Genomic DNA, 13,798 nt, shown 5'->3' with positions numbered 1-13,798 from the left:
AGTTAACCCTTTAGTGCATCAACGCTACCAAGTGCACAATAGCAAGATTAAACCGAGGGGCTGTGCCACTTTTGACTTTTGTCTGTGAAGACAAATAAATGTTACTAGTCTATTTCCTTCTGTTACAGAACATTGTGTGTCCTTCTCTTTCCAAGGTTCTGAAATCCAGAAGATGAACCCTGTGGAGTGCATATAGAGAATCTGTATCCTTTGTGGTTCAGCCAAATGTCACAATGAAAACAATTACCACTGACTATTAGTCTACAACTTTATACAAGTCTGTTAGTCCATGGCTACCATTTAAAAATCCCTAAAGGGTTTGTGTATTGAGTGAAGATGTGGCTGAAAGAGGCAAATGATAATATAGAGCAGGGATGTCATAAGGGGGGAAGAAAGTGATGATGATTCTAAGGGCTTAGAAAATTATATTCTATTGGTATTTTTTATCATTATTATTAACTTCTCAACATAAGACTGTTTGCAAGGTACAAGGTACCAATTAATACATTTTGATTTATTTTATTGCAACAAAAATTAAAGTCTAGCCAGAAATGCATTATTCTATACACTATTTTATAATAATACAACATTACTATATTTCACATAATAGCCCATAGATAAAATAAAAATGATCTATAACAATATGCACTGGAAGCTGGTTAGTTTAAGTCAATGTAAAAAAAAAAAAAAAAAAACACTGTTACCATTAAAATATTGCAGAAATGTAAGATAGCTTACACCCTTCTCATCTATATTGCACAAAATCATATCTATTTTAAGCAGAACACTGATTCATCCTGTACAATGTTATGTTTTTATGGTTTGCAGCACTGAAATGGTGACGCCCTTTTTCACTTACTGAAAAGAACACAACTCCTGCTATTTTCATTTACTGTTAGCCAGTAAACTCACTTTTGTAGGGACAAAATCAATTAGTTGTCTTTATTTTTACTCTGTCTTGGTCATGAATGAGCTACTTTATCACATACAGATTCACATATGTCTAGTCTCAGACTGAGGACAGAGGCATCACCCACTGTGAGATGTTCTGTTTTTTGTGAATTGACATACTACATGATTTAGAAAGCTAAGGATGGAGTATCATTCAGCAAAGCATATGTTGGCTGAATGTGAACCTAATCATTCAGTCATTGCAATTTTTTTGCATGTTCTTGAGGATGTAACGGTTTTTAAATAACCAATTATCCAGTACCTACCCCAAGAAGAATAAATGTTATTTAAACATTAGCATAATATCTTATGTTCTGAATTCAATCAGTTCAATTGTATATTTAGTTTCACATCTGCTGAACTTATTATATTAGGTGAAAAACATGTTTGTAAGAGCCTCCGTCCCACTTGGGTGTAATCAGCTGTCTTATCCGCTCTGGAAAATATAGTATAATTCCACCTTTGAAGCAAAGCTTTAAAGCAAGTGTATTGGGACAATAGCAAATATACAGAGAATAGGAAATAGAGTACATAAAATAGATAGGAATAATGTGCATTATCTGATGCTACTTTTCAACTGCTGATGCAAGTGTAACAGTGGTTCCAACCTTTGTTGGCTCATGACCCCATTTTAACATTACAAATTTCTGGCAACCCCAGACATTCACAGCAGATTTTTTTTTTTTTTTTTTTTGCTAAAATTAATTTGTTTTTGATCATGTAATAGTTTGTTAAATTATGTTGCAAATAAATGTTAATATTAAATGACATTTAGTCTATATAATGTATATTATTATGGACAGAAGCAGAAAAGCCAGGTGTAGATTACAGCACAAAGTGAAAATTTTATTTTCCTTGGTCAGATATGTACAGTCAGTCCAGCTTGTATTTACAAGACAGACAATTAATACTGAACAAACAAGAACTCAAAGTATGAATTATGAAAGAGCTGCAGCATCTGAAACTGACCACAACGAACATTTGAAAGATAAACAGTACCACAATGCTTCAGTTTCTTATGTCTTTTATATATTGTGATTGTCTCTCAACTAATGATATATTTTTTCTTAGCAATTTTTTCTTTGTTTTTATCAATTATTAGAAATTTCAAGCGACCCCACAGTTGAAAAACACTTAAATACAGGAACGGTTGGTATTTTATTCCAAGTATTCCAGTGAAATACTTGGGCTTTTACCCAAATGTCATATGCTTTTTAAATTACATGGTTTGAGCTACAACAGGTATTTTCTCTTGGAAATAGTTCAAAGGGCTGTGCTGGATTTCCCTTGTGACTCACCCTTATTGTGCACTTTGAGAACTTAAGGTACAGATCTGTCAGTCATTTCATAATAATTCAACTACTACAATGAAGGCTTAGTCTTCCAGAAGCAGTGGGTGGCTCTTAGAAGAGCCATAAGGTTTATATTGAAGGTTTGGTCCATTTTACTTGGAGCTGGTGTACTTGGTCACAGCCTTGGTGCCCTCAGACACGGCGTGCTTGGCCAGCTCACCGGGCAGCAGGAGGCGCACAGCGGTCTGGATCTCCCTGGAGGTGATGGTGGACCTCTTGTTGTAATGAGCCAGACGAGAGGCCTCAGCGGCGATGCGTTCAAATATGTCATTAACGAAGGAGTTCATGATGCTCATGGCCTTGGAAGAGATCCCAGTGTCTGGGTGGACCTGCTTCAGAACCTTGTAGACGTAGATTGCGTAGCTCTCCTTTCTGGTCTTTCTCTTCTTCTTTCCGCCTTTACCTGCGGTTTTGGTCACGGCTTTCTTAGAGCCCTTCTTGGGCGCGGACTTTGCGGGTTCAGGCATTTTTCTCTTTAGCGATGACCAACGATTTCTCGTACAACCGTATGTAAAGCCGCTTGCATTATATAGTTTTCATGTAAATACAACTGTGCTGTCTCCCTCGTCTGATTGGTTCATCCTCGTAGGGTTGGAGGCGGTCTCACTGGGAGGATGGTGTTGCCATGTTGAACTGGAAAGGAAATGTATATCTTTAATGGTATGAGTGGTGGTGATCTTCATCATAGTACATATAGAGCTATCAAAAAGAAAATTATATGGATGACAAAATGCCAAAATGTATTTGTTGTGATCATAATATTTTAAGCTATTGATGAGCCACCCCTGAAAATGAGCAGAACGTTATCATAGCTTGCCTCAGAGTTTTATATATTGTGTAATTTATAGATTCTTAAATACATTTACAGTGGTGATCACTATCACTGGTAATATAAAAAAATGAATATGAGAAAAAATTCAGGCCAGTAATTGCAGTCAGACTCTTCAGTTAGCTTTTTATCAGTTGTGAAGGAGACAAAATCATTAAGTTATCGCATATGCTGAAGATTATTGTTTATAAAATACTTTAGACTAGTTCTGAAAGAATGTGTGAGTGTGATTTATGTCATGGTGATGATGAGCTTCGAGGTGTGTGTGTGATCTGAATCTGTAGCGTCTCCTTGTCCTGTGGTGTTTGCGCTGTCTCCTCATGGGGGAGCCAAGGACATCATTAAGCAACTATGCACAAATCAGAGATTGTTCCTGTTGAGAGGAGTCATAAACCTTACCACCAGACACATGCCATTGTCAAAAACCAGGAACTATAACTTTATTAGGATTTTGAAAAACCTTGGTGTGTTCCCACCAAAATTACCCAGGTAAATACTTTCCCTCCACCCCACATTTTCCCTCAAAGACGTTCCTAATAGGGGGCTGTTTACTGAAGAACACTGATTGGTGGAGCACACTTGGAGTGTTTCACATTTATGTTCTTCCACTCTAACAAGTATGAGGCTGCAACCCAGTTTATGCCATTTCTACAAGGTTCACTTTGATGTGTTTTGATTATTTTGGAAAATGGAGCAAAAGAACAGAAGCTACGAGAAGCCGACAAACGATGATGAAGTCCATTTGTAAAATGTATATGTATACATTTGGTTTGAATTATATCTTTTACCCAGTATGTTTATTACATCTTTTATTATTATTTTTTTACTATCATTTTCGTCTTGCTGCATCTTTTTGAAATGTTATTTTAATTTGGATGGTTGAATTCTTGGGTTTAATCACATGTTAGTCAGTATTGGTCAGGATTCTTTTGTGTCACTAGATTTTCTTTGTTTCACTGGTCAGTTGTAAATTTCTTAGGATAAGCTTGTTTAGATAGGAACCATCTGTCTAAACAAGAGTTAATTAGGTTTTGTTCCTCTTCTAGATACACGTCTGAAGAAACACATTCACACACATAGTGTTGTCAGATATAGGTGACAAGGGTAAATTGATTGTTGGCATAAGTTTACTTAGAGTTAAGGCCCCACATCTGTTTGATCCTTTTAGGTAACGCTAAGTTAAAGACCAACCCACAAGGGGTTGAGCCCATAGTTTGAAGATCACTTTACAAGGATTATAAAATTGATGTGCATGGCAATGTTCGGGGTCCATTTCCCCACCTGGGGTGTGGATCCTCAGCTGAGTTATATTTTGTTTGTGATCAGATCAAGTCAACAATAAATTTATAAAAATGAGACCTAAAAAAATCTGGACTTATTCTTGGAGCATCCAACAAAAGAACAAGCTTACATTTTACATGCTTTTCATTTTGTTTCCTATATTGCTTTTTCTTATGTCTTTTATTTTGTTTTGTTGACATCTTTAATCTCATTTTTATCTTGATAAGTCTTTTACATTGTTTTTGTCTTGTTACATGTTTTGTCTTATTTTTGGCTTTTGAGACATTATATTTTCATGTCTTTTACATGATTTTGTATCCTTAATATCCCTGTCCTCTTGTTACATCTTTTATATTATTTTGTTTTGCATTGTTGTTATTTTGTGACATCTTCTGTATAATTTTCCTTTATCACTGAGGCCTCTCCACAATCCATACATTTGAAAAATGTGGTTCCAATCAGATGCTGTTCATGTCAGGTCTTTTCTCTTAGCCTGTTGTCAAACATGTTCAACCAGATAGTGCTGAATAGGACAATTTGAGGAGAAACTCCCACCATTCACACTGACTTGTGTTTCGCTGACACTACACATTTTACTTTTAGCTATGACCGAGGCTGACTTATACATACTATACAAAGGGATGTATGTCCCTAATTATTTTCACACCGTGCAAAGCCTGAAATACTGTGAAGAATTTTCTTTTCGTCCAGACGATGTCCTCATTACAACATATCCCAAATCAGGTGAGCAATCTTTTTGATTTTTTAAAATTTCCTGTTAATTAGGCATTCTTGGTTACAACTTGTTACAATTTTTACTCACAAAAATACATTTCTGTTAAATCTACTATTTCTAAGATGACGGTTTTTCATTTTCAGGTACAACTTGGACTAAGGAGATTGTCCCTCTGATCCTGAGTGGAGGAGATCCAGCCTCTGTTGAGACTCTTCCAAATTTGGATCGTACTCCCTGGCTGGAGGAGACTCAGGCCTGTAAACTGAACCTTGAAGATAGATCATCTCCTCGCATATTAACCACTCACCTCCTCTACCATTGGCTGCCTCCGTCTTTTTTTGAAGTTAAACCAAAGGTAAACCTACTGTATGGCCAAAGAATCATGTTTGAACAGGTATTACTTTTTTATTTATTTATTTATTTTTAATTAAGTTTAACTAATGAATCTGATATCATTACCTCAGGTCATCTATGTCATGAGGAATCCGAAGGATGTGTTTACATCTGCCTTTCATTTTTTTGGGATGTGTGGTCATCTGGTCAGTCCAAGCTCACAGACAGACTTTCTCCATAAATTTTTAAATAGAAAAGGTTGTGCTCTTCTTAATTTAATCTAACTTGAGTAATGAATGTGTGTAGTTTTGGCTCTTCGGAGAGTAAACTGCAATGACCTTTTTGCTAAACATAGTGTGTTTCCTTCTAGTGGCTTATGGCTCCTGGTTTGATCATGTGAAAAGCTGGCTCAATGCTGAAGATAAACTGCAAATGATCATCATCTATGAGGAAATTATCATGGTGAGGCTCAGCAGTATTTAAACTAAAACATTGATTGCAGTCTTCAGCAAAACCATACAATGCCATGAAAGATTACATGAACCCCTTGAAGTATACTGTATTGAAAAATATTGACGTAGTAAAATGATTACTGAAATCTTCTCATTCAACCATTACTCTTCTAGAAACATGAAATGAGCTGCTTCTGTTTGTAACACAGGACCTAAAGAACTTGGTGACCAGAATTGCAAAGTTCCTGGGGAAACCTCTGCAAGCAGAAATAATAGAGAATTTAACAGACAGATGTCCTTTCAACAACATGAAGAAGAATAAAATGTCCAACTATTCGACACTTGAAATCATGGATCAGACAAAGAGTGAGTTTCTCAGGAAAGGTACATCTAATCACCAAAAATGTGCCAAAAAAAAAAAAAAAAAAAATCAATAAAAAAATCAATAAACAGCAATAGATGTAATCTTTGAAACTACCCTCATATCGTTGCATAAAAATAATTTAATAATGACAAAAAAAAAAAAAAAAAATCAGGTTGTGACTTTCTGCACTTCCCATTTAAGCAAAATTGTGTATTCTTAATTATTCAACACCAAATTTGATTTTAAGTGATATTTTAAAACCTGAATTTTGTTGCATGCTATGTTTCAGGAATTGTTGGAGACTGGAAAAATCAGATAACAACAGCAGAAGTGGAGTACTTTGACCATATTTACAAAGAGAAAATGAAAGACGTTAATTACAAGTTCATATGGGATTAACAAACCATTCGATTTTCTAAAATGGATTTTCCTGGTGTGTATGTAAAGGGTTAATCTGGGTTTGTACTCAAGGAAATTAAGTCATGTACCTACAATGAGTTATGAAAGTGTGACTTGTTTTTCTGTTTCAGAAATTAGACTTCAGAGGGATTGCACAGTTGAATTACAATTACCGTACATGAAACTTAATAGATTTGGGAAAATAAATAATGAATTTGTCTTGAGGTGTACAGATATGTGGTTTTGGGAGTCTCGCTTGTTTATTCTGTTTTGTGTTCTTTTCAGTTTGTCTTATTTTGTAATGTCAGTGCCTTGTTTATATTACATACATTATATGCTGTTATATTCCATCTTCACACATTTTTTTTGTAGATTCAATGCATATCCTCATAAACGAATAACTAACTTCAAGCATAATTGCCAACAGGTTTACCATATACTGACTGAATTTCCTCAAGAGGTACTCAACTCCTTCAATATCATACTCATGCAGGCGAATACATGCCTAAATTGTGCAATATTTGCAGCACAATTTAATGCAAACACACACAAACTCCAGGTACAGTTGTTATAAAGTTGTTTCTACATGGAGACAAATAAATTTCTGTGTATTTACAAAATGTTTAAATTATGTAAGCTAAATTTTAGTCCTATTCAGCATTCCTTAAAAGTAATCGGAATTTATTTATTTGAGAGTTAATTACAAGAAAATGGCAAAAATTAATGAGCAAATAGACCTCAATGTCATTTGTAACGCAATATCGTGTTCATCTTATCAATGGGGAACATACATAAGAGGATTCGGGCCACTGGCAAAAAACATTTTGAAATTAAGATCCAATATACAATTTTTATTCTTATTCTATGAAAAAAGTCAGAATTCAGATTTTTTTCTCAGAATTCAGACTTTTTTCTCAGAACAGTAATAAAAAAATATATTTAAACCAGTCAGAATTCTGAGAAAAAAGTCAGAATTCTGAGATTAAAGTCATGAATTCTGACTTTTTTCCTCATAATACTGATAAAAAAAATATGTATATTGGACCTTATTTTTTTCTAGTGGCCCAAATCCTCTAAAGCAGGGGTGTCAAACTCATGTTAGTTCAAGGGCCACATTCAACTAAATTTGATCTGAAGTGGGCCAAACCAGTAAAATAATAACATAATAATATATAAATAATGTCAACTCCAAATTTTTTTCTATGTATTAGAATGAGTAATATTAAACAATGAAAATGTTTACATCTACAAACTATCCTTTCAAACAATATGAATAACATGAACAAACTCAAAAAATAAGTGTCATTTGAACAATATTATGCTTCAGTTGATTATTTTCATGTGTTCATTATAATTTACAGATCACAGCGGGCCTACAAATACACAAAATATTTAATATGAGGCGGAATATTGTTAAAATTGTACTTAGTTCTTATAAAACATTTCAGGTTGTTCATATTTGTTCAGGTTATTCACATTTTTTGTGAAATTATGCTTTGTTTTAGTGTAACTACCTAAAAATATTTACATTTACAAAGAAAGAAATTTGGAGTTGTGAGTATTTATAGATTATTATGATAGTATTTTACTGGTCCTGCCCACTTGAGATTGAATTGGTCTGAATGTGGAACCGGAACTAAAAGGATAATTAATATCTTCAGTGTAATTTTTGCATTTCACAAATTCATCCCAAGGGCCAGACTGGACCCTTTGGCGGGCCGGATTTGGCCCCTGGGCCACATGTTTGACACCTGTGCTCTAAAGGAAAAGAAGTAGCCTTTATTATTTATTTATTTATTTTTAACCATCTTATAACCTCAACAGAACGTTTTCTATTTGCTTCTGAAATACTCTTCTAACTATTCCAATATTTACATTGAGTCATTTAACATAATAATGCTTTGCAGTAATTTTATTTAATTTCAGTTCAATTTGAGACAAAAATAAATAAATAAAAATAAGTCACAAATCCCAGGAACCATGCCAACAGTAGGCTGATTTTGAAACCACCGTGGCTTAAAGTAAAGACTGTGTGCAGTTTTTTTTTTTTTTTTTTTTTTATATATACTTTTTTGCCACATTATTGGAGTGTTTTAAATTACTATCCTTGCCGTACAAGTGAATGCAACATAATAATAGCTAGGTAGCCGGCTAGCCGTTGGCTAACGATGTACGCGTCTAAAGAATTTCGCTCATTACATTTATGCTCTAAACACCACTTTGGATATTATTCTAAAATTCAGAAAGGTTTCGTAGGTTAGATTAAAGCTCATTGTTTGTGGAGTGACGCCAATGTCGCTACGGTAGGCTGTTATAGAAAAAAAACTTGTGGAGGCTAAGCTAGTTGTATGCTACCTAGCATAACAGGGCAGCTAGCTGAAGTGAATGGATTCTGTACTGGCATGGTAATTTCTGCCTGTAGTGACTGAGAATGTTCAGAGCGAAGAAACTGGGGCACTGCAACAAATGATTGTTGGACAGAGTGGAAGGTAATGGGACAAAAATCAACGCTACGTAATCAGTTTCGTATGTGCTCTGAAGTTTTAAACGATTAAGTCACGCAACATATTTCTCACGCTGCTTTTAGTTACCTTTAGTTAGCGCGTCAGTCTGCTACATTGTTAGCTTACAGCATGTTTAGAATAGAATAACATCCGTTATGTCAAAATAGTAAATGCGTGTTTTTCTTTTCACCCACAATAAGTTGATTTGATGCTAAACGGGGGAAATCGTTTGTTTTCAAAACATGGGAAAGTATAAGTTGTAGAGCTTGTAATGATCAGTGGGTATGAGCCCCTGAAACGATAGGTACAGAATAAAACCTGGGTTAAGGGTTACTGTCTCCATCCTCATCCTCACTATTCTTCCTTTTTGCGTTCTTTTTCATCACTTACAGCGCCTCCCCTATGCTTTTAGTTACAGCCCATAAAAAAACAGGAAGGAAGATGCAATGCACTGATGCACATAAAGGTATGTTTCTGTTAGCTTTTGTTTTCCTCCACTGCTCTTTAACCCTTCATTAAAGGAGAATGGAAACCGGAGTTACAAACAACACACCCCACTCAGTTTTTATTGCCACTTGTAGACAGTAAAACATAAGAAAACATACTGTGCTTTAGTTAAATAGCTGTGTGAAAACGTTCAAAGCTGGTTAGTTGATAAGCAAGCAATAAAAGTGGATGGAGGGGTGACTGTTTATCTTAAAATTCTATAAAATCTCTGCTGTAGTTATACCTCCTCTTTCATTTCCTTAAGGTTTATTATGGCTGTCTTCTAGAACCGGTAAGATGGCTTGCAACAGAGGTGTGGTGAATCACATGGGACTAGATCTGGAATGCGAAACTTGACAGCCACAGTTGTGTTTCTCATTCCCCCTTTTTGCCCTGTTTAATTTTCCTTTCCTTGAATTTTTCGTCATCTCTGGCATATGTCCAGAACGATCTCTCAGCTGTTTTTTTGGATTTGATCCCAGTTTTTCTTGCCATTCTCTTGGCGTCATGTCAGATGACAGATAACATAGACTCAGTTAGTGTTCTGCTTCACTGAAATGTAAACGAGCCACTGTTACGTCTCATTATTGCTTTGTTTATGTGGGGAGGTGTGACCATTTCCAGGAATATGAGAGTGGCACTACCCAATAAGCAACAGAGTTGAATCAGGGGGTTACATTCAGTTTCGTTTCTGCAGTATTTTGCTTAGAATGGAAAGCAGTTTAAAGAGAAGGGAGGGGATGAGTGAGCTTTAAAAGCCAAAAGAGGACGGATTGTGGTTCAAATACAGTTTGACTGATAGAGGAGAAGAAGGATAAATCATATCATATTTCAACTGGTAGGACACACTCGATTTATACTCTGTTTGTATAGGGATTTGTACTCGAATGTGTTGTTAGGCTACTGTTTTTCTGATGTGGTACTAGTTCCATTTATGTGCTGTTTGCAAAGGGTAAGTAAACAAAAGCTAGCAACAACCTCAACAAGATAATTTTGCTTTTTAGTGAAAAGTAAGACTTATTTCTCATCATCAAAGCTTGTTTTTTACTTGGTTCAATTTCCATTTTTTTAGTGTGGGAATGTATATACAGAATTTTAGCCACAATGTAATGGTAAGAGATTAGTTACATGTTAAATGTTTTAATTTATGATAAGCAACATTTTAATCATATTCAGCTATTTTTGTAGATTCCTTTTAATAATACAAGCTGTGTAATAACCAATTTTGCATGTTCTATTTGCAAGTTATTTTATTATATTAAGGAATATGCTAGGGTTGTTCTGGTCAATTGATATTTAATCCTATGGGAATAAAATTATTCAGTGATAGAGTTTAATCTATATGCATTATACTGTATGTAGCTTCACTAGTGATATTTATCCCTTAATAGTGGTTTTCTGTTTCTCTTGCCAGCACTACTGAAGATGGAGAAGGTTAAGGAGGATATAGTGTCCATGGTGAAGCAGAATCCTGCTGGGATCCCCTTGAAAAAGTTGTCTATACACTATGGTCAGACTTATCACAGGAACCTGACGTTATCCGCCTTGGGCTTCAACTCCATGTCCAGCCTAGTCGCCTCTTTGAACAAAGATCTGGTTGTAAGGGGTGAAATGGTATTTCACAAGACCAACCTGCCTTGTACCACTCAGGCTGGAGCTGAGAAGCCCACAAAAGCTAAAAAGGACAGTAACAAAGTGGATGTTCTGGAAAATGTAACAGCCATGATAAAAGAACATCCAGATGGGATTCCTTTGAATAAAGTAGCTATAGCTTACAGCCAGAAATATCGCCACAATCTATCTTTAGCCTCTCTGGGCTTTCAAACAATTTCTGGCCTGGTGGAGTCTCTGAATAGTGACCTGCTTGTGGAAGGGGAAGTCGTGTTCCACAAGATCAACAAACCGGAAAATCAGTGTGGAAACAGGACATTGGCAGAGTCTACAGACAACAGTGGACCTTCAACACCACAGAAAACTGAATCCTCTACTGCAAGTACTAATGCCACAACCAGTGTGAAAACATCACAGGCAACTATGAGCTCTACCTATGTGTGCCCTTCTCCGGCAGCAGTACCCCTTGTCAGTCTTCCTCTAATGTCCACTGCATCTTTGTTCTCCACTCACTGTCTTCCTGTGAATCCACTCCTAAGTGTACCCAAACCGGCCGAGAATCTTGACCATCAGCAGCTGTACCAAAGAGTTGTAGAGGTCAGTTTTATATGTGTTTATGTGCTAAACTATCTGTTAGCTTTTGATTCAGGTGTATTTTGTACATAATTTGGGTGAATTTGTGCATTGATTTGACGACAGAGAGATGATTGATTGCATAAATATTCACATAACATTGATATATGTCACTAAAAACATTGTATAAATATGTTAGTATATTTTATCAAGGAAGTTATCTCATACTGAAAAGGCCTCAGGGATACAGTGTACCAGTGACACCCTTTAGGGTGTGACCTCATTTGCTTGTTTTTAATTCAGCAGTGCCTAACACCAGGAAGTACATACTGTACATTGTACTCTTAGTTTGGTGATTATCACATAATTTTATTTTACTGAAAAAGCTGTAAGTAACATTAAATCTCAATGTAAGCTTGATAGAAGGGACACCATTGACAAGCAACTGAGTGAAATTTGCCATTATTGTGAATAAATTGGAATCCACTGATATAATTTACACACAAGTCTTTGCAAATTTTTTAGACGACCATTAGGTTTTGTTTTTCAAGCTCATAATACTTGCAGATATGCATTTGTCAGGCTCTGTCTCAAGCTAAAATGGAAATGTACATGAATTATGAAAATTGTCTGAATGTATGAGGAGCAAATGAAATTAACACTAAATAATGACTGTTTCCTGTAGGAGCTTGTGCTGTATTTTTTTGTTGTATTATAAGAACAAATAGACTGAGAAACAAATGTTTGCTCATAATAATCCTAAAGCAACAACACATAAAGTAGCTTAAAAGTTTATGTTCAGTTAAATAAATAAATACTGCATACTATATGCTAAAGAGTTATACGATACAGCATAATGATTAAAGAGGTCTGTGTTCATAGCACTTTATTTTTTATTAAAGAATTAAATGCCTCCTGACATGTAGTAGCAGAAAAAGATATTAAATCACCCTTGTTTTCTTCAACTTCTTGTTCATTTTAATGCCTGGTGCAACTATAGGTACATTTGTTTGGACAAATATAATGAAAACAACAAAAATAGCTCATTAGACTTTGATTTAAGAGCTGATATCTAGACATTTTCCATGATTTTATTGATAACCTAAATCACTTAAGTTCTTAGATCAATAGCTATGGCATTGTACTGACAAAAACAGTGCTTTTAGGCATTACACGTTTTTCTTTTCTGTCTGTTTTAGTCACATGATACACACAGGAGTTAGTACTTGATTTCATAACCATTGTTTTTGATGACCTTTGATGGTCTAATAATTTTTGCCGTGACTGTAAATGCAAGGTTTTCTGTATCATTCTAAGACTTTGGGATGGACTCTAACCCATTATAGGAACCACCATATGAATATAAAATCAATGTGACGAGCATTATAAATGGACTTTTTTCAGATCTAATGGATGTGGTCGGTCTCCAGTGGATTTGTTTAGCAAGGGTTTTTTGCACACAGATGTGGTAATGATGATGGTCCAGAATTATGTCCCATTAAATATTTTTGATTGCACAGTGTAAAATTTCCTTCCAGAGCATCCACAAACACCTTACTCATGTGCTCCTGTACAAACCTGTGGGAAAGGCTCACTTGATGTACACACACCTTTAGTGCAATAAGTTTTGCTAACTGTCTTTCACAAATATGTTGGAATGAAAAAGTGCGGCTGATTGATAAAAAACCTATTCAGTGAAATATTCCTGATGTGTTGCAGGTGATACACCACTATCAGCTGACTGCTCCATCAATGCAACAGCTCAAAACCTGCTATTCACAGCGTTTTGGTGGAGAGTTTCCTCTTGCACTGTACATGTCGATGTATGACAGCTTGGGAACTTCGCGCACTGAACCTCAGCCCACTGCTCTGCGTCAGACACCACCAACAGGTAAACACAAATGACATTATGCAGTTTCATGCAGAA

The 13,798-nt window shown here is 35.5% G+C and overlaps 3 protein-coding genes across 4 annotated transcripts in view; 2 read left to right on the top strand and 1 right to left on the bottom strand.

The window, feature by feature from the left end:
* Positions 1-2,338: 2,338 nt before the first annotated feature.
* LOC115410765 (histone H2B 1/2-like) lies at positions 2,339-9,965 on the bottom strand. Its single transcript, XM_030122548.1, has 2 exons — positions 9,932-9,965; positions 2,339-2,936 (listed from the first exon to the last, which is right to left on the bottom strand). Exon 2 carries the CDS (start codon positions 2,768-2,770, stop codon positions 2,396-2,398), a length of 375 nt encoding a protein of 124 aa, XP_029978408.1. The 5' UTR covers positions 2,771-2,936; positions 9,932-9,965; the 3' UTR covers positions 2,339-2,395.
* Positions 5,019-6,697, top strand: LOC115410764 (sulfotransferase family cytosolic 2B member 1-like). The gene is made up of 6 exons (XM_030122547.1): positions 5,019-5,157; positions 5,293-5,504; positions 5,614-5,740; positions 5,853-5,944; positions 6,144-6,318; positions 6,588-6,697. Exons 1-6 carry the CDS (start codon positions 5,019-5,021, stop codon positions 6,695-6,697), a joined length of 855 nt encoding a protein of 284 aa, XP_029978407.1.
* The window catches only part of LOC115410762 (protein NO VEIN), a 42,154-nt gene continuing 37,189 nt past the window's right edge, over positions 8,834-13,798 (top strand). For both annotated transcript variants that reach the window (XM_030122545.1, XM_030122544.1), the window contains exons 1-4: positions 8,834-9,186; positions 9,588-9,667; positions 11,102-11,895; positions 13,591-13,762. In XM_030122545.1, coding sequence (XP_029978405.1) covers positions 9,164-9,186; positions 9,588-9,667; positions 11,102-11,895; positions 13,591-13,762 — 1,069 coding nt within the window. In that variant the 5' untranslated portion in view covers positions 8,834-9,163. The remainder of the gene's footprint in view (positions 9,187-9,587; positions 9,668-11,101; positions 11,896-13,590; positions 13,763-13,798) is intronic.

Source organism: Sphaeramia orbicularis, chromosome 19, assembly GCF_902148855.1.
Source record: "Sphaeramia orbicularis chromosome 19, fSphaOr1.1, whole genome shotgun sequence".
In the NCBI taxonomy this organism is placed as follows: Eukaryota; Metazoa; Chordata; class Actinopteri; order Kurtiformes; family Apogonidae; genus Sphaeramia; species Sphaeramia orbicularis.
This window is presented reverse-complemented; position numbering and strand designations above follow the sequence as displayed.

Excerpts from the sequence above, each read along its gene's own strand:
- LOC115410765 (XM_030122548.1), bottom strand. The coding sequence starts at position 2,770 with ATGCCTGAACCCGCAAAGTCCGCGCCCAAGAAGGGCTCTAAGAAAGCC.
- LOC115410764 (XM_030122547.1), top strand. The coding sequence starts at position 5,019 with ATGACCGAGGCTGACTTATACATACTATACAAAGGGATGTATGTCCCT. Across the intron at positions 5,741-5,852 it reads TAAATTTTTAAATAGAAAAG|TGGCTTATGGCTCCTGGTTT; the intron begins GTTGTGCTCTTC and ends GTTTCCTTCTAG. Across the intron at positions 5,945-6,143 it reads TCTATGAGGAAATTATCATG|GACCTAAAGAACTTGGTGAC; the intron begins GTGAGGCTCAGC and ends TTTGTAACACAG.